Below are 19,933 nucleotides of genomic sequence, written 5' to 3' on the forward strand. Positions count from 1 at the left end.
AATATGGATTGATCTCTTTTTTTTGTTTCTTCCATATTTAAAAATGTTAGTTTTTAGTAAGATTTGAATTTTCACATGGATAGATGTCACTGCCAACTAATTTAGTAAGATTTTATTACTTTTACAATCTTTGGTTGTCAATATTTCCTGTGCAGTTCATGATTAAAGTTGTTTTCATGAACAAGACAGGAATGCTATTTTCATTAACTGCACCAGAAAGCCGCTGAAGAGATGAATGGCTGAGTCAACCATGCCTGGTTCGAGGGTAAAACCCTGGATCTGTGGAAGGGGATCACTCAGTCACTGGACCTCCTGATAACTTACAAAACAATAAAACAGCTAAAATACATAACAAAATCAATTCCGCCAAAAAATATTCCTTTGTCTTAAAAAAGTATTTAAGGTCAAACTTGATCACAAGAACTAAGAAAACAATTTATAAATGTTTAATCAGACTTATTTTAACTTAAGCAGATCAAACTTGGTTGAAAAAGACAAAGAAATCCATGTCATGATTGAGAAATAAATTTTAAGAAGTATTTTTGGAAGTGTTCTTCAATGAATGGAATTTAGAAAAGAACAGCAAATATAGAATGAGATGCTTTAAAAGTGAGCAATAGAAGACGGCTGATAACAATCACCTGACCTATAACCTCAGCACCAGTTGTTTGTTTATAAACGAGATAGCAAATAAACATTTCAGCTGTTAAACTTGCTTTACTGTTGGCTTCTTTTCCTTAACAAAGGAAAACCAATAACTTATTTCTTTTGTTTTTCTAAGTATTAATTACATACTTCATTAATTTATAAGTATTCATTAGTTATGAGATGATCACACAATATGATAATTGATTAAGAGATCACACACTGAATTTATATTTAAAGGAAAGGATTAGTCAAAATAGAATTTAAAAAATTTTCTTTAAATTTAGCAGTTTTCCAATGATATAAAACTGTTTATGGATTTACCAGATTTTTTGTTCTTGTATCTGAATTTTCAAAAATTAATTGTGGGGTAAAATATGGGAATTTGGACGATTTGCATATGTATATATATTTATTAAGAGATATTAAACATTTTTCCATGAACAGTGTTTGCACATTCGTGAATATTATGCATATCTGGCCAAAACCTACCCAAACTCAAAAGAGAGAGCAGTCCATATTTTATTGGTCTGACTCAATAATGATATAAATAACAGGGGTGATTGTAACACAAAGTGAAAAACCCTTAAAATTTAATGTGCAAAAAATCGACAAAAAGTTATCAATTTTTATATTATTCATATTTAATATAATTTTTTGAACAAAGTTTTATAATTAAATACTTATCAATAAAGAATATCACACTTTTCTAGTAATTATTTTAAGAAAAAAACTTAGTTCTTACAAGAATCACTATATTGGGTTCTAAACTTAACATATATATATATTATTGGGAATACAAATCGCAATAGTGGATTTTTAAATCACTTGGATACAAATCGCGATGTATGATTTTCAAATCGTATGAATATGAATCGCAATAATAGTGGGTATCAGTATAGTTTCAAATATTAAAAACTATAAACATCCGACAAACAAACAAAAAAATCAAAGTTGCAAAAGAATCATGTATATGAAAACGTCTCGTTAACGCAACTTAACGAATGTTTCAACATTTAAATTTCAGATTGCAGTGAAAATTTTGTCGGATTATAAGTTTTGATTCGCGGAAGTCAACAAATTAATGGTCTTGGAATTTCGCGACAAAAATCACATGCCCTGCTCCAAGTCTATAGACTTGGAAGGATGATACAAAAAACCCGGAATACAATTGCCTCTGAAATAAGTAGATGGTATAACTGGCTAGGGGCTATCTAAGGTTGTAATGCCAATGAGGAAGAAAATAAACTAGCTACATGTAAAAAAAATGTTTAAAAAAATTACTTTTTTTAACAGTGCATCTAGCATGATATAATAGAATCTAGAAGCTAGAGTAAATCTTCTTTCAGCTAAACTCTCGTCACTACCTTCATGGGCTCTCACAAATTGATGGACGAATAGCATTTTCGATGTATTCAGAAATTCCTTTATATAGGACGAAGCGTTAAAGTTACATTTCTAAAAAAAAAAAGTAAGAAAAAATATGAGTAACTCAGAAATTTATTATACTTGAGTATACAATCTGTGTCTATTTTAATCATTGCAAAAATAGATATTCTAGATTATATACTTATAAGTGTCAGTGAAAAATATAATATATGCATTATTTAGTATCTAAAGTCAAACATAAATGATACACCTACTTTCTTATTTAATGAAATTTTAGGCAGATAATGACATCTTCAAAAATGATATGTTTATTGCAAATAAGTTACAAGTTTTCAAATTATTGAAATAAAAATATAACTTCATGTTATTAATGTGCAACAGTAAATCTTATTTTAACAGTGAGAAGCATAGCAATTTTAAAACTTATTTTCACAACAACTACTGATACATAACTACAAATCTTTTTAAAAAAATGTTTACAATTCTTTATCAATGTTATCCAAGTATTTTTAACAGTAGTTAACAGATAATTTATATTTTACAAAATAAATTGGGTTTATATAAATAGATAATTTATAAAAACCTATATAATTATTTTCATGCAGCAATAAAACTGTCACTTACAGATACTAGGTTTTACAGATGATTAGATAAAATAAAAATAAAAACTGATAGCAGAGTGGAAAAAATAAACATTATTGCATATTTAATGTAGTAGAATCAAACAGTAGTAGTAAAAAAGTCTAATGCAAATAATTTTGTTAAAAAAAATGATTTTCAATTCATCTGCATCCTAAAAATACATATATATTTTTTAAAAAAAAAACATTTAATCAGATAACACCTGGCTAAAAGTAAATACTGCAAAATAAAAGACAAATCCAACAAAATAAAATTTTAGTCAGATTCCTAAAGCTTGTGAGACATATATTTATCTTACCTTGCCCAATAGAATCCAACAATGACGTTATTCTAATTCTAGATTTATTGATATAGAAAATCAAACGCACGTACTGTAAAAATACCAAACATTATTATAAGGAGGACTGTATATGATATTCTGCAACAAGACTTTTGATAGCTGCAAATGTATTGTGGGCATCATGAAAAATAGACTAACAACTCTCACAAGTGAAAATTATTAACCTTGATTTTTAATGAGGAATAATTGTCCTTAGAAGACTAAATTATCAAAAAGGGGAGCCTCATTGTATACATACCTACAAAATGGAACAAAAATTGTTAATTGATAAAATAGTGGCTATCCATAAATGATGTCACACTTGCTAGGGAGGTGGTAGTAACAAATGCTTCATTCCACATTTTGGTTAAAATCAGGGTTGTAAAAAACCCAGGCTTTTTCAGAAACAAAACATACTGGATTTTTTTCAAGATTTCTTTTAAGGGTTTCATTGGGGTTTTTTTATCATTATTTTTTAATAAATTAATTCACACAGTAAATTCTGCTATCATGAGTATGTATAAATTAGAGCAGTGTTCCCCAACCACCGGTCCACGGGTCAAATGGTAGCTTTTTCAGAAACAAAACATACTGGATTTTTTTTCAAGATTTCTTTTAAGGGTTTCATTGGTTTTTTTCATCATTATTTTTTAATAAATTAGTTCACACAGTAAATTCTGCTATCATGAGTATGTATAAATTAGAGCAGTGTTCCCCAACCACCGGTCCACGGGTCAAATGGTAGCTTTTTCAGAAACAAAACATACTGGATTTTTTTTCAAGATTTCTTTTAAGGGTTTCATTGGTTTTTTTCATCATTATTTTTTAATAAATTAATTCACACAGTAAATTCTGCTATCATGAGTATGTATAAATTAGAGCAGTGTTCCCCAACCACCGGTCCACGGGTCAAATGGTAGCTTTTTCAGAAACAAAACATACTGGATTTTTTTTCAAGATTTCTTTTAAGGGTTTCATTGGTTTTTTTCATCATTATTTTTTAATAAATTAATTCACACAGTAAATTCTGCTATCATGAGTATGTATAAATTAGAGCAGTGTTCCCCAACCACCGGTCCACGGGTCAAATGGTAGCTTTTTCAGAAACAAAACATACTGGATTTTTTTTCAAGATTTCTTTTAAGGGTTTCATTGGTTTTTTTCATCATTATTTTTTAATAAATTAATTCACACAGTAAATTCTGCTATCATGAGTATGTATAAATTAGAGCAGTGTTCCCCAACCACCGGTCCACGGGTCAAATGGTAGCTTTTTCAGAAACAAAACATACTGGATTTTTTTTCAAGATTTCTTTTAAGGGTTTCATTGGTTTTTTTCATCATTATTTTTTAATAAATTAATTCACACAGTAAATTCTGCTATCATGAGTATGTATAAATTAGAGCAGTGTTCCCCAACCACCGGTCCACGGGTCAAATGGTAGCTTTTTCAGAAACAAAACATACTGGATTTTTTTTCAAGATTTCTTTTAAGGGTTTCATTGGTTTTTTTCATCATTATTTTTTAATAAATTAATTCACACAGTAAATTCTGCTATCATGAGTATGTATAAATTAGAGCAGTGTTCCCCAACCACCGGTCCACGGGTCAAATGGTACCAGGCCACATATTTCATTGAAACTGAATTTAAATTCCTAGGTTTATACCCCAAATAAAAAATATTTGTGCTCCATTAAAATTTTATTTATTTAAAAAAAAGGTATGGTAGTGGCATTAATTTTTTAGTGTTTTGAAAAGAAAAAAAATAAAATAAAATAAAAAATAAATAAAAAAATTTTAAAAAAACACTGCAACTACTTTCTTTTTTAATTAGTTTTAATTTTAAAAAAATCAATCATCATAACTGTAAATATCATAAATAAAACACGAAAGCACGGCTCGAAATTTACATAGGAACAAATGAAGGACTTCGTCTTCTCTCTGGATCAGGACTCATTGATTTAACGTTCAAGTAAGTTACAATGTTACATCACTTTATCTTTATTTTCTGGTGTAACTACATTTTATTTTAAAGGCATGTTTAAATACAATTAAATTAAAATTAATAAATCAAAATAATCTAAAACATAAATAATCAACGTCCCCCCCCCCCCACCGGGCCGCGGCAAAATTATCAAACATTGACAGGTCCGGGGTTAGGAAAAGGTTGGGGGAACACTGAATTAGAGGATCAATGGTGTTATATATTAAAGCACTAAGGTTTTTGACTAATTTGTAAGAATTAGTCAAAATCGTAACTGACCTTGAACTTTGAAAGATGAATAATTTATATACAATACAGAAAATTTTCACACATGACAGTTTCTTTATTAGCTATTGAGCAATTTGAGTAAGGAATTTATATAATATAAAAATGCGTTTTACTTGTAAACAAAGCTTGAGGCTCTGAGTGATATCATCAGCAGCAGACATCAAAATTGTATTTAGAGCCTCAGCTGTATCTAAAGTTCTCCTCACAGACATGGAGGAAAATTTACGAGGAGAAGATCTAGAAAGAAAGAAAAAAATTAAAATATATCATGAAAAGCTGGCTTTGCATTAAAGAACTAAAAAAATAGTTAGTTTTTACAAGGATTCAAGCATTCAACAAATGTTAAACTAAGAATATAATTATTTGATAATGCATCAAGTACTAATAATACTTTTTTAATAGGGCAATTTGATAAGTGCATTTGTTAAAAAATAAAATTAACAAAATTTAGTCAATAAATAATTATTATTCTCTAAAAAAGAATGGAAATTGTTAGGACAACAAACAAATTGAATAAGTAAAACCGTAATAAAATTAATGATATGAGTATTAATAATTCCCAATACAAAATATTTCAGTGAACCACTCTCTGGGTTGTTAAAGTGAGTTTTCAATTTTAATGCTTATTTTCTAACAATGAATATTTTATCTTAAAAGGTGGATAAATTAATCAAAAGGCAGTTCAACAGTAAAAAATCCTTAAAATTTTAAAGTTAATTTAAAAATTTGCATGTACATAGCTGCTAACATAGATAGGAAAAAATTTAGTAGATTTTTCAAAATATAAATTTCATGATAATTATTGCATTATGTACTAAATATTTTACACATAGGGAATTTTATAGTCATCAAAATACAAAGACTAATGTTTTCCAGTTATGATTGCCGTTAAATATGCTTGAAATGTTACGTATTATGTTAACTCATAATTTTGAATAGTAATTAATAGATATTTAATTCATCATTAGCTAAAAGATTTTTTAATTAAGTTTGAAAAAGGAGTTCAGAATAAAAATAAACTGAACATTTTAGAACAAGAAGAGTTTTAAACAGATATTTGAGATGATGCTTGTTTCATTATATATTAGTAATATTTATTTAAATATTCAAGGTAGCAATAATCCGTGACAAAAATTCCATTTTAATAGGAAATTTTTTAGGAAACTTACTCAATTTTAGGAAATTTTCTAAAATGTACAAAAACAAGGAGAATTTTTATTAAAGCAGTAGACCAGGAGAAACTGGCAAAATCCAGTAGTCTACTGGAAAATCCAGGAGAGTTGGCAGTTATGCATGTACATTAAAAGTTGAATGTACAATAGAATAACTTTATAGCTCATACATCGAAAGCTATGGCTTTGTGTTTAATGGAATTTTGTGTTATATATAGATCATTTCACCTATACTTAATAAATAAAGCAATATTTGTGTGAAACAGATTAATCTAAAAATGTTTTGAAATAATTTTTAAATACAAGTACTTAAAAACACCAAATATGCACTTATGTATTTATTTTCTGCAGCTTTAGAACTAACGAGAAACAAATTAATCACTTTTAGTTGGCTTAGCTTTTGAAATTTCAACCTCTAAGCAAAGTAAAAAAAATAATGTAAAAAGTTTATAGTTCAAAATGTATAGTTTATTGTCTATAGAAAGAACTAACCTCGCCACAAAGTCTAAAATCTCAATGTTTCATTTTAAAATCCCACTCTTATAAATCTCGTTATTTGAATTTAAAATCGCACGAATAGGAAGTTTTATTTTATAATCACATGAATTGGAATTCCGATGTATGATTTTTAAGTCATTTTAACACGAATTAAAACAGTGAAGTTTAAATCGCATGAATACGAAATGGGATATTGAATCGTGAAAATACAAAACACAAGGTGTGATCTTAAATCATGTAAATAAGAATAACGTAAATAAGATGGTGTGATTTCAAATAATGGAAATGTAATTTAAAATCACGTTTGCATTGGTAGGAAAATGCGTAAATATAAATTATTTTTCCCGGGAATTCGAAAAAGACAAACTTTCTTCCTTTAAGTGGGAGTTTTTTCCTTCTTTTTTAGTAATAGTAAAAAAAATTCCGCAATGGTGAAAAATTTTCTCCACTGTTCATGTATATTATAAAGGTCTGGTGAATAAAATATTCTATTACTCACGACAAGTATGTTACAATGGATACAAATATTTTGCTTCACCAAGATAAATGCAAATCAAAAAAATTATTCTACAACAAAAATACATCTAATCTACCTCTGAACTTACATATTCTCTGATACAGATGGTAATAGATGCCAATCTTTGACTAGGAAACCACTTTCATCAATATCACCATTTTGAGCATACAAGTCTGAGTAAATAAGCTCTAGATTTTTAATCTGGAAAAACAATTTTAAATTTAATGAAGCAATTTGAGCAAGACAAATTATTCACAATGAAAAAAATTTAAATGCATTATTTATTAGAAGTATCGAAAATAAAATTTCAAAACTAAAATTACATTCAGGTGAAAAAATAGAAACAGAGTCGGTTTGAAAAAAAAAAAAGAACAAAGACTTATGTTAACCCTGTAAACACAAAGTTACTTTTAATTTAGGACTGTACCATTTTGAAGATACTAAGTTATTTAAATACACATCAGAAACATAATCAAATTTTTCAGATTTTGACTATAAAAATTTCCCATTATAACGATAAAATGTTAATTTTGATAAAATATTATTAGCTTTCATTGTATTTCCAACACAATAATGACTAATTTAATAGCAACTTAAACTAATATTTGACAGCTCAAAATAACATCATTATTATTATCATAGAGTAAAATCTTAATTAAATCTGTTTGAAACAACATGTTACTTTATACTATGTAGAAAGAATTTAAATATGAATATTTATAACAGCAGCTAATATGCACATTACCTAGCTAAACTGCAGATAAACAAGGACTATATGTTAAAGTGCGGAATCGATAGTCTTCTGTAATTTATCAACATGTGGTTATATTAATGGTCCTTGTATTGTACTGTTTAAGTTCAAAAAATTGGTTCTCTCATTCCTAATTTACAGATTGTATTTATTGTCTCGATTTTTTAGATACTGAAAAATAAATCAATTACATTAAATTTCATAATAGTATAAAAATATTTTAAACAATGATTCCTAGCATTTTAGTTTTCTTAGCTATTAATTTCATAAAATAATGTGCTGATTGTTTGATTGTAGTAACTAGGTTCTTTAGATATTGAAAAATAATTAAATGATGCTATGTTAATTTAAGTGTATAGAACCATAGCGGTTCTTCCAGCAAAAATCTTTCTTTCACTTTAATGAGGGCCTAGTAGATCATATGAAAATTATCTAGGTAGTTGGCAGATTAACTAGCTAATTTAAAAAATGAAACAATTTTTTTGGTACTCTAATTTAATCACCTAAATTAATCTGCAGATTAGTTAGATAATCTGTAGAATAACTGACCTTAGCACATTCATAGAATTTCTTTTTTAAAAAAAATTTAGATTTGGAAAAACATCAACAAATATAAAATGTTTATTTCAAACGGTTCTTCCAGCTAAGTTCTTATTTTAACTTTAATGAGCGCCTAGTATATAATATGAAAATTATTTAGGTAGTTTGTAGATTAACTAGCAAATTTAAAAAATGAAACAATTTCTTGGTACTTTAATTTTATCACCTAAATTAATATGCAGATTAGCTAGATAATCTGTACAATAACCGATTTTTACACTTAAGCACATTCATAGGATTTTAAAAAAAATAATAAAAAAAATTGATGTGGAAAAACGTCAACAAATATAAAATTTAAAATTTTTAATTCAAACAGATATTAAAATTTTAACTGTAAACCTGGTTGTTTTCCACACAAAAATTAAAAATTCTAATTTTATGTCTTATTAAATGGCAAAGAATTTTCCGTAACATCCATATGCACAACACAACAAACCTCTATAGGACTATTTTCTGCCATCAATTCACCGGCGACATGCAACCATCCATTGTTTACAGCTTTTACCTAAGAAAAAAAAAATAAGAAACTTGTAATAAATAAAAAACTTAAAAATATTACACTTTTTTAAGATATTTAAATATTGATATATATATAATTAAAATGCATATTTTAAAACTAATAGTGGAAATCTTCATAATGCAAACCTTGAAACGTGAAGCTTTGCATAGTATAGAATTTTATGTTATACAGGTAATTTCAAACATCATTAAATTTACCTTCTAAATACGGCAAGCCATTTTCAAAATGTTTTTTTAGAACCATAAAAGTTTCCAAGTGTCTGTGATGTCGGGTCAAGAATGTTTAATGTCTGTACCCATGGTGATCACAAACACTCAGAAGAAAAAAAATCCATGACTTTTCCAGACTCGTTTTTTTTAATTTCCTTGATCAAGAAGTTACGCAAAAAATACATCTGTTGCTAAAATATTAGGGAAATATCTTCACAAACTATATTGTTTCAAGTTAACACAAGTAATTTTTTAAATCATTAAAAAAGCTTAGGCTTAGGAAAAAAATAATAAAAACGAGATTCATTTTTACTTCTTCAAAGTCAGTCTTGAAATGGGAACTCAAAGCTTCGAGTATTGTTAAAGGATTTTCGCTTCTTCCAGCAATACTATCTACAAGTTAGAAAATGACAAAGAAATCAATAAAACTACACTACAGCATAATAAACAAGATTACATTAGATACTTACTATACAATACAAATAATATGAATTTTACAGAAGCATTAAATAATTATTCTCAAATTATTTTTTTAAATTGTATAAAAAAATATTTAATTACATTATTTAATTTTAATAACAAATTTGAGCATGAGGTGAAATATTGGTGAGGTGAAATAGGCAAAATATTTTCTTCAAGGTTGAAAATTTGCTAAAATAAACACATCAAAACATTTAAAATATATTTTAAATTAATGCTTTTCTTTCTGAACTAATTAATCATTACATTAAAATTATTAAGTTTTAATTTAATGTTCCCCGTTTATTGAGTTATGAAATCAATAATGTAAAATTTGTTACTTAAACAGCAGTAACAAAACTAACTAAAAACTTATATAATTGAAATTTTCATCAGCCATACATAAATTTTGTCTTGTAGCTCACATGTATGAAAATTTGATTGTCATACCATTTGTGTCATTTATACATCCTTTAAAAACAAAATGAAACACAAGCTTATTAGTTTCTCTATGGACGTTTTTTTCTTTATATATATATCCATTGTTGAACAGCTAACCCATAACTTGATTAGCTATAAGTTCACTTAGTTAATGAGTAATCATGCAATTAAGTCAACACATATATCATTGCTGAAAGAAAAATTGTGGGAAAATGACATCCTTAATCTCCCCGATTGCCCAAGAAGCAGTGCTGTAGCTGCCTTTCGTCTTGTTACCAAGCACGATTGCTTATACACTAATCTTTTTCATCTTAAAAAAGAGGATAATCCTGCCTGTCCCCTCTGCCACAGTGGTGCGACGATGAATGCTGAACATCTTCTCAACTGTTCAGTTCTCACAAACAGCTGCATCAACTCCCGATACTGGGAGGCCGAATAACTTTTATTCAATTTAAGTTCTTGATTTAATTTTTGTGTTTGATGTTTTGCTTTTGTTTTTGTATTTTGTATATTTCATCTCTTTCTGTATTTGTATTTTTCTTTTCTTTCGATCTCTGTACGGCGTTAGAATAATGTCTATATCGCCAGCTGCATTAGAAATAAAATAAAATTAAAAAACAGCTAACCCAATTTTGGGTTTACGACTACAAATGTTCAAGTTCATAGCCTTGTAATTTTGAACCAATGCAGAAGACAAGGAAACTCGTTGATCAGTACCTCCAGAGGTTTGATTTGTGATGTGAACATGGAGGACTTAGCGACTCGACAGATTTAACGTGCATCAGTCACCATTTACAACATGGGGAGTCTTCGGCCGGCTGGGATCGAACCCACGAACTCTTGGACATGGGTGCAGTGCCCAACCAAGGAGGCTATCCCGGCCTTCTATGGATGGTTAATCCTGTAAAGCTAAGCACAGATGGCAGTAAGGGTTAAAATTCGTCGTTAGACTTCCGGGTTACTACTACCGATTGATTTTTATGCCTAAACTTGAAAACGCACGCCATCCAATATTATTATACTAATAGTGTTTACAATCTGACGCATTCTTTCAATTCAAATTTCAACGAAACCAACAACAAATTCAGAAGACTCTGCAAGCATGCCAAGTTTAAAGCCAAAAAATATCAAATGGTGATATTTTACACAAATATAACCAAATAAGGGATAACATTCAAAACATGGCAAACTTTACACTTTATTTATGTTTCGATATTAATTTTCTTAAATTTGTCTTAGGCTCACAACTAATTGGAATTTGTAAATTATCAGAAACTCTTATGAATGGTAAAATTACGGGTAAATTTAATCACAAATTACAATAATAAAACTTCCTAGAATATTAAGATTGTTCACAATCGTCTTGTAAGTATAACATAAGCGTAGGAACACCAGAAGTTTTCTAAATTTCTTTCAATTTTAGAAAGCTTTTTGCTGTTTACATTAATTCGACCATCCATATCACATTATAATTCAGTAACTTTTAAAAGTACTTTAAGAAAAATTTAAGAGCAGTATAACAATCTAGTCAAGCAGTATATCTAGTCTAGCAGTACACAAGTTATAAGAGCAGTATCTGTTGCTTCTATTCTAGCAATTAAATATAATTTCCTTTAATCAGATAAATTTTATTCATGAATGGCTATAATAATGTTTTTTATGTAAAGATTTCTTTTAAAACATGTTTAAATTCTTACTACCTGCAAGCAGAATTCGTGTAAATTACTGAAATTTGGTTTACCTGGATTCTAAAGTATCAGAATCATTCAACAGTTTTAGATTTTAAAATAAATTAATAAAAATTCACTTTTTAGAGAAGTAGCAGTAGTAATATTTATTTTTGTAGCACTAGATCTGCACAATTTGTTATTGGCAAAAATTTGGGAAGCATCCCTGAGGATTATCCGAAGACATGCCATTATATATATACACTGGTTATCATAAATTAAGGAAAAATCACAAAAATAGCGATAACTCTTTCAAAAGTAAGCCAAACCGTGCAAAATTTGCATATGTTGTCCACTAAGAGTAGCTGAGTAAAATTGCAATATGCAAATTAGTGGCGCTGCACTCGGCTTACGTCATCTGCCTGGAGCATAAAAGTCCAAGTTTGAGAGAAAGCACACAAATTTTACTGTGATTGCGACATTGAAAATCTGAGATAGCCAATTCGTAATAATGACCTCTAGGCATCATTTGCCTGAAGAACTACGATGGAGAGCCATCGGGAGACTAGAGGCAGGGCAGAGTCAATCAGAAGTGGCCAGATGGCTAAATGTGAGTCCATCTGTGGTTCATAGACTTTGGAGGCAATTTCAAACCACAGATTCGGCATCTAGGAGGTTCAGTCAAGGACGGCCAACTGTTACGACCAGTGCCGATGACCGATATTTGACATTAAGTGCACGCAGGAATAGAACCGCTACTCCGACACATCTTAGATCCTCTCTTGCTGCAGCCACCGGAAGGTTGGTGTCAACGTCAACTGTGCGCAGAAGGCTCCACGAAGGTGGTCTGTATGCGAGACGACCAGCCATTTGCGTGCCGCTCACATCACGCCATAGGAGAGACCGTTTGCAGTGGGCCCGACAACATGTCCACTGGACGTCAGATCAATGGAGGCCTGTTCTCTTTACGGATGAGTCCAGGTTTAGTCTAGAAGGTGACAGTAGACGTTATTTGATATGGAGAGAACCTGGGACCCGTTATCATCCATCAAACATCCGTGAAAGAGATGCATACGGAAGAGGCAGTGTCTGTGTTTGGGGAGGCATATCCTTAGGAGGGCGCACATACCTCCATGTCTTTCCAAGGGGAACCGTGAATGCTCAGGTTTATCGAGACAACATCCTTGATGCTTATGTGCGCCCATATGCCGGGGCAATTGGTGATTGCTTCCTGTTACAGGACGATAATGCAAGACCACACAGAGCTCGCATTGTTGATGATTATCTTCAACAGGAAACAATTACTCGCATGGAGTGGCCAGCTCGATCCCCGGACTTGAATCCTATCGAGCACGTTTGGGATGCTCTAGGGAGGCGTGTATCTGCCATCAATCCGCCCCCTCAGACCCTTGCCACGCTTGCAACTGCTTTACAAGAGCAATGGCTCTCACTTCCTATTGAACTGATAGACCGCATAATTGAAAGCATCACACATCGCTGTTTGTGCTGTATTGCTTCTAGAGGCAATCATATTCCATATTAAAGGTACTTTTTCTATTGCAAACCGATACTTCCAATTTGTTTATTTTATACATGTGCTAATTTCTATACTACTATTAATGTCTGATAATTTCTTTTTATGTTGTTTAATACCTTACTATGTGTTGTATATTGTGGGTAAGTTTCATAAAATTCCATGTGTAATTTCTTGAGTTATCGCGATTTTTGTGAATTTTCCTTAATTTATGATAACCAGTGTATATACATATTTTTTTTAATCTTTTGCAGAGGGGATAGCTTCTGTGCTTTGGTAGCCTGAAGACTTGGATGCTAAGTCAAGCACTTTCCTATTGTCCTTCTCTTTGGTCCTTTGCAAGCTGATCAAAGTGGTCACCCATCTGATCATTGACTGCTGCATTTCTACAGGGAAGCGTGTGTTAATGATCAGTCCAAAGTGGGATTTATTTTTTTAGAATAATGTAGACGAAGAAAATCAACTAAAAATTAGAATTTATTAAAAAATAATTTTAAAAAAAAATTTTGCTCTCCACAGTAATTGCATAATACTCACTGTTAAAGTAATGTGCAAAAAATTAAATAACTGAGGAAGGATTTTATAATGAAGATTTGTAATTACATAAAAGCTATGAGCATTTTATGAAATAAAAAAATATGCATTGCAATCATAAGTGAGAATGATTCTTACCAAATGGAGGCAGGAGTAAAAATGAAGGTGTGATTTTTATTATTTCACCAATGCAACATAGAAGTAGATGGAATGTTGCAAGTAAATCTTGTCTATGCCATAAAACTTTAGCTTTTGCAACTATAAACAACATCCAGCAAAGAACTTTGTGATTCTTTAGTACTGCATTCACTTTCAAATCTTTGTTACTTTTAGAAGTTTGGCCAACGTCCATGGTGGAGTAAAATATTTCTCCCATCATACTATAATGAATTAATAAACTTTATTCAAAATATGAAGATGAATGTACATTTAGCCTAATTTTATATAACAGAAGAAGTGAAATAAAATTTTAAAAAAAAAAATTTAAGCCAGTAAGATACATTGAAAATTGAGGGTTCAATTCAATATCTTTCATTTTGTTAAAAACTGATTTTAACCAAAAATTATTTCCCAGAAAAAAGCTACTAACCTTTACATAAAAAAATAAAAAGAAACAAATATTTTTACAAGTAGCATGAACAGATTGAATGAAATTGCTCCAAACAAAAATATTTATAAAATCAATATGTAATCAGATGAATTCTTAGAACTAATCACCACTCTGATAATTACAATATTAGAAAACTATCTTTAATTGATTCAGCGTTGCACCCACTTTTAAAAAATAATCTAAAAGTGTTTTCCCTTCTAAGTAATGCATGCTTTTGAGCATTTAACAACAATATATTTAATATGGCCTTTTTTTGTGCAGAGGTTTGCTTCATATTTTGATCATTATCTCTTAGAAGCTTAAAATAATAAAGTAAGGTGAAATACACAAAAATGACTTTAAAGATACAGTCAGATCTGAATACAAAGTTTAAATGCTTTCATTTTTCTTTTCAAACTAATTTTATAAACTATCCAAAAGTTTCAAGCTTGGCTCCCTCAGTATTTAAAGCTGTTTTTTTGAAGGGTCTGTCTTCACAGGAAATAATGCCAGGGTGCATAGACAAAACTTTCAACAAAAAATAAGCACCTTTTAAGTACTCTTTAAGAACTAAAAATATTTTAAAGCAATATACATATTAACAAAATGCAAATTAATTCTCAAAGACTTTATATAAACATAATAAAATAACTAGTTTCTGACAAAGAACTCTTTTCATGATTATATTAGCCATTATAAAATGAGACTTTCCGGTTTGATATCAGAGAGGGGGAAATGAAGCATGAAATTGAGAATATCTTGCAAAATGCAGCAGAGTTGCACATGAAAGTGAAATAATCTCACCAAACCCAGCTCAGTGGGCACACAAGCAGACCAACAAGTATTACATCAAACATGTAAAATGATTGGTGCTTTCATACGCTATGGACCGACGGTACGCTGAAATAGATGGTGATTGAATGAATTGTGAAAACGTTAAATAGGACAATGTGAAAAGCACGCTTTTGCATAATACGTGGTGAAAACCGAAATGGTAAAGAAAAAAAATCTCATTTTCAATAAGGGGAAATTAAACACTTTTTAAAAACACTGAATGAAAAAAGCGCCTTTAAGGGACTTTAAAAAACCAAAATCAAAAATAAGCACCTTTAAGCACTTTTTAAAATAGCTATGCACCATGAATGCTCTTTTTTTTTTTTTGAGAATATAATGCAATTTTCATGACCCTGATGATTGTTCAACAGTTATTCATGAATTTTTATTCTACATTTCGCTACATTATATTGTCCTCTTAGTAACATAAAACGCTGATATGAAGAAAAGCCACAATTTTATACAAATTAAAAGCATTTGTGGTCTGATTTTTTAACATTTAAAAAAATACTCCAAAGCCCCATGTCAGAATAGCAATAACACGGCGACATTGTCGCAGAATGGTACAGAAAGAAAAAAAGTTCTTTTTTTCTACGGTAATTTACACGTAATATTTGAATCATGCATTTAGATAATCACTTCTTGACACTCTCAATTTACGCCTATAGTATCGTATATCGATATAATGTTTCGATTGTATTTTCGGCAGTTATAGATATTAATTTTCAAGTAGTTTTTAAATATCCCAATATATTTCAAACGATACAGAAAATTCTAATCATGCATTTGAGCATTTTCTTTTTAAGGCAAGAATTCTATCAAATTTTTGGCAGTTATTGCTATTGATTTCTTCATAGTCTTTAAATCTGACGTTTTTTGTAAGATATTATTTATTACAACAACCTAATCTCGAAACGAAACAAGCATTTAAAGAATCCGATTCGTGTGATTTTGACATCGATCTTTTTTCAGCAATCACTGCTAAGTCTTTCATAATTTTTTTTTTTTTTTTTTTTTTTGTGATGATTATTTGCAAAATGAGAAGAAGAAAATAATTTGTGCATCCCCTCCTAACAAAATGTGAGAATATCAACCATAATACCAGAATAAAAAATTATTACATGCTCAATTATATAAATATATATATAGTTTTCTTTTCTTCTGTAAACCACTTTTGTTAATTTAAATTAGCAACATAAATGTTTGTTTAAAAATATCTTGCAGAAAGATATTAGTGCTAAAGAGATCTGTCGAAGATAACTCGAAAAAATTCAGACAAAAGAAGCATTATCTGGAGGCATAAACATTTGCATACTATGAGAGTTATTCAATAAATCAAGTAATTTTCATCTGTACTGGAAAAATCTTTTCGAATTGGCGCTTTTCAAATAAGTTTAATAAGTTTTAAAACATTTAAGTTGTTCGTCTGTCTAAAGCCTAAGATAATTCTTTACAACAAGATGGTATACAGGGTGATTCTAAAAAGATGGGCAAGATTTTAGGAAGTGATAGTGCACACCAAAGCAAGCAATTTTCATTAAAGAATGCATAGTCGAAAACAAAACGCAAAACCGCTAGACGGCGTCAAAGTTTATGTTCCTATATGAGGCAAAAACATACAAAGAACGAAGAAGTTAAGTTATAAAAGCAAATTTAATGGCATGTGATTACAATAATAAGTGTTCAAAACAGTCGCAGTACAACGCCGAATATTCTGAAACACACCAGGCATATCACGAACTTTCCCTGCAGCGGCCGAAAGCTTGGCGACAAGTTCTTCTGCAGATTCAATGGAAGTCTCATACATAAGACGTTTGCATCAAACAACATTCCAAACGCGCCAGCACCTTTGCGTTTTGTTTTCAACCATGCATTCTTTGATAAAAATTGTTTGCTTGGGTGTGTACTATCATTTCCTAAATTTTGCCCATCTTTTTAGAATGACCCTGTATATATAGTTTAAAATGCTTTTGCCTTAACAACAAGACCCTTCAACTGTGGCTTTTTTTTTTCCTTGGAGAAAAACCTACAAAAAACACTGTTTAAACAAAAAAAATAAATAAAAACTAGAAGACATATTCTAGTTTTTATTGTACTGCTTAAAAACTAAAATTTTTGCCAAATTAATAAATAAGTTTTTTTTAAAAAAATAGTCATACCTTTCAAACTTGTCGTAAAGAGCAATAACTATTAAATATTTTCTTTCTAGTGCTATAAAATACAATTTGGCTTTCTCACTTAGGTTGTAATTTGTTTTTAGAAAACGGGTGACAGAAAAGAAATCCATAATGCTAAAAAGAAAAAATAAATAAGTGATTCAATCTAAATTAAGACGAGGTATACTTTGTGCTGTAATTATAAAACAAAACAACATAAATAAAGAAAAGCAACAGTAGAACCTTAACCGGACAAACAGTAATACATTTAATTTCTTCATTTTGTACTTTGAGGTTCTTGCCCAACCAGGGCTGTCTTAATAGCCCCCGGGCACAAAAATGTTTTAGATTTCTATAACATGGCATAATGTTTAAAAAAAAGCTAAAAAAAATTCACATACACAAAGTAATTAATTTTTAAGATATGAAGTAATTTTAACAAATTTAAACACATTTTTATTACCCCAAAAACTCAAATAAAGCATTTTTAAACAATGCATAATTTTAAAAAAAAAATGATGATAACCAGTTATAAACCTCAAATAATAAAATAATTTTCCAAACCATGGACGTTAATTGAAATAATTAAATTAAATAAACATAAAGGTATAACAAATAATAAAAAATTCAAAAGGTATGAATTATTTTGTCAAATTAATTTTCCGAATGAACTGTTATTGAAACATTTTTCAATGCCAAAGTACCTAAAACTTTCATTGGAATGTAGAAAAATATATTTCGGTTGCCGTTTTAAGTTTTCTTGGTAATAAACTGTTGAAATCATTGGTATTTGCATGGTAATCAATCACTATTTGTAGAAAAAAAAATTCACACTTTATACAATAGAAGATATTTATTTTTAAATATATATAAGGTAATGTTGTTTATTTCAAGCATTTTTTAATACTATTTATAAAAAGTAAGATTCTCCAGGGCACTGTCCTTAAACACTGTCCTCAGGTCTCCTTTATAGAACCGTAACTATGTTATGTCCATTTCTGTACTTTTATTTGAGCTTTATTCTTATTGTTTTGCTTTATTAATTTAATGTTCACAAAAGTTGATTATTTAAATACAACATTTATTATTTATAAATATTTTACTATAACACACATTCAGTATTTCAAAATAATGATAACATAATAACTGTATTTTAACATTAGAAATTAACAGCTTTAAAATTAAATGAAGACTAATCCAATCAAATTATTACAGGATAGAATATCATATGTTCTGAGGAATCATGAAGTACAAAGAGTGGTTTTTTTATTTTCATGGTTTAATATTTAGCAGAATTATGACAGCGTATTATAAAAATTAACATAAGAAAAATATTAAAGCACTGTGGGAAGAAAAAAAAGAATACTTTTGAATCGACTTCCGTTAGAAGTATTCAGGTGATAACATAACTGTATTTTAACATTAGAAATTAACAGCTATAAAATTAAATGAAGATCATAGATTTTTCCTTACAGACCATTAAGAACATAAGACAATAAGATAAAGAGATCAAAAGTAAATTACCTAATATCAGCTTTTTCAAGCAGTTTTGAAACTGTTATCTGAGGGAGGGTATCCTTTTTAGAATTCAAACCTTTAGAACTAAAGACAATATAAACAAGTATTAATGTACAATCACATAATAGAAACAAAGATGGTAAGTTAGTAACTTACTTTGAAGGATTAGTTAACCAGAAAAAATTAATAACTGATTTTAAATGTAGATTTCTAAAAAAAGAAGTCTTTTATACTTTTTTAAGGACATATTACAAATACTATAACATTTAAGAGGACACTATACCGCTGAAGTAACTTTTCATTGCAAATTCTCTTTCACCTACATAAAAAATTTAAAGTTTAGAGTGAGTTCAGGTAACTTGAAATAAACCAGTAAGTTTCAAATACTGTAAAAAATCTTTTCTAAGGATCAAAATGCAAACAAGTATCAAAATGGGGAGATCATGGAGTGGAGAAGTAACTTGATTTTTTATAAGATATTTTGAAATCATTTTTCCAGTATTTGAAACATCATTACTCATTCTAGGTTTATCTTAACTCTTTTTTTTCTCTTATCTTTAAAATAACAATGGAGATAAAAGAGAGTTTGCCTTTAAAAGTTTCTCCTGAGCAGACTTCGATAAAATGAAATACTTTCTGCAAACACAAAATTTCAAGTAAAGAACT

General features: G+C 29.3%; 1 protein-coding gene across 1 annotated transcript in view; it reads right to left on the reverse strand.

Annotated features, from left to right (window-relative positions):
* LOC107446515 (retinoblastoma-associated protein) overlaps positions 1-19,933 on the reverse strand; it is a 50,901-nt gene that overhangs the window by 26,068 nt on the left and 4,900 nt on the right. Inside the window, exons 4-11 of the mRNA XM_087168468.1 lie at positions 19,274-19,351; positions 17,753-17,884; positions 14,309-14,550; positions 9,849-9,928; positions 9,243-9,311; positions 7,544-7,656; positions 5,382-5,505; positions 1,930-2,103 (exon numbers count right to left, since the gene is read on the reverse strand). Of these exons, the coding sequence (XP_087024594.1) occupies positions 1,930-2,103; positions 5,382-5,505; positions 7,544-7,656; positions 9,243-9,311; positions 9,849-9,928; positions 14,309-14,550; positions 17,753-17,884; positions 19,274-19,351 (1,012 nt within the window). The remainder of the gene's footprint in view (positions 1-1,929; positions 2,104-5,381; positions 5,506-7,543; positions 7,657-9,242; positions 9,312-9,848; positions 9,929-14,308; positions 14,551-17,752; positions 17,885-19,273; positions 19,352-19,933) is intronic.

The sequence above is a fragment of the Parasteatoda tepidariorum genome, chromosome 1 (genome assembly GCF_982258835.1).
Source record: "Parasteatoda tepidariorum strain Cologne lab strain chromosome 1, Ptep-v5.0, whole genome shotgun sequence".
NCBI classification, from domain to species: domain Eukaryota; kingdom Metazoa; phylum Arthropoda; class Arachnida; order Araneae; family Theridiidae; genus Parasteatoda; species Parasteatoda tepidariorum.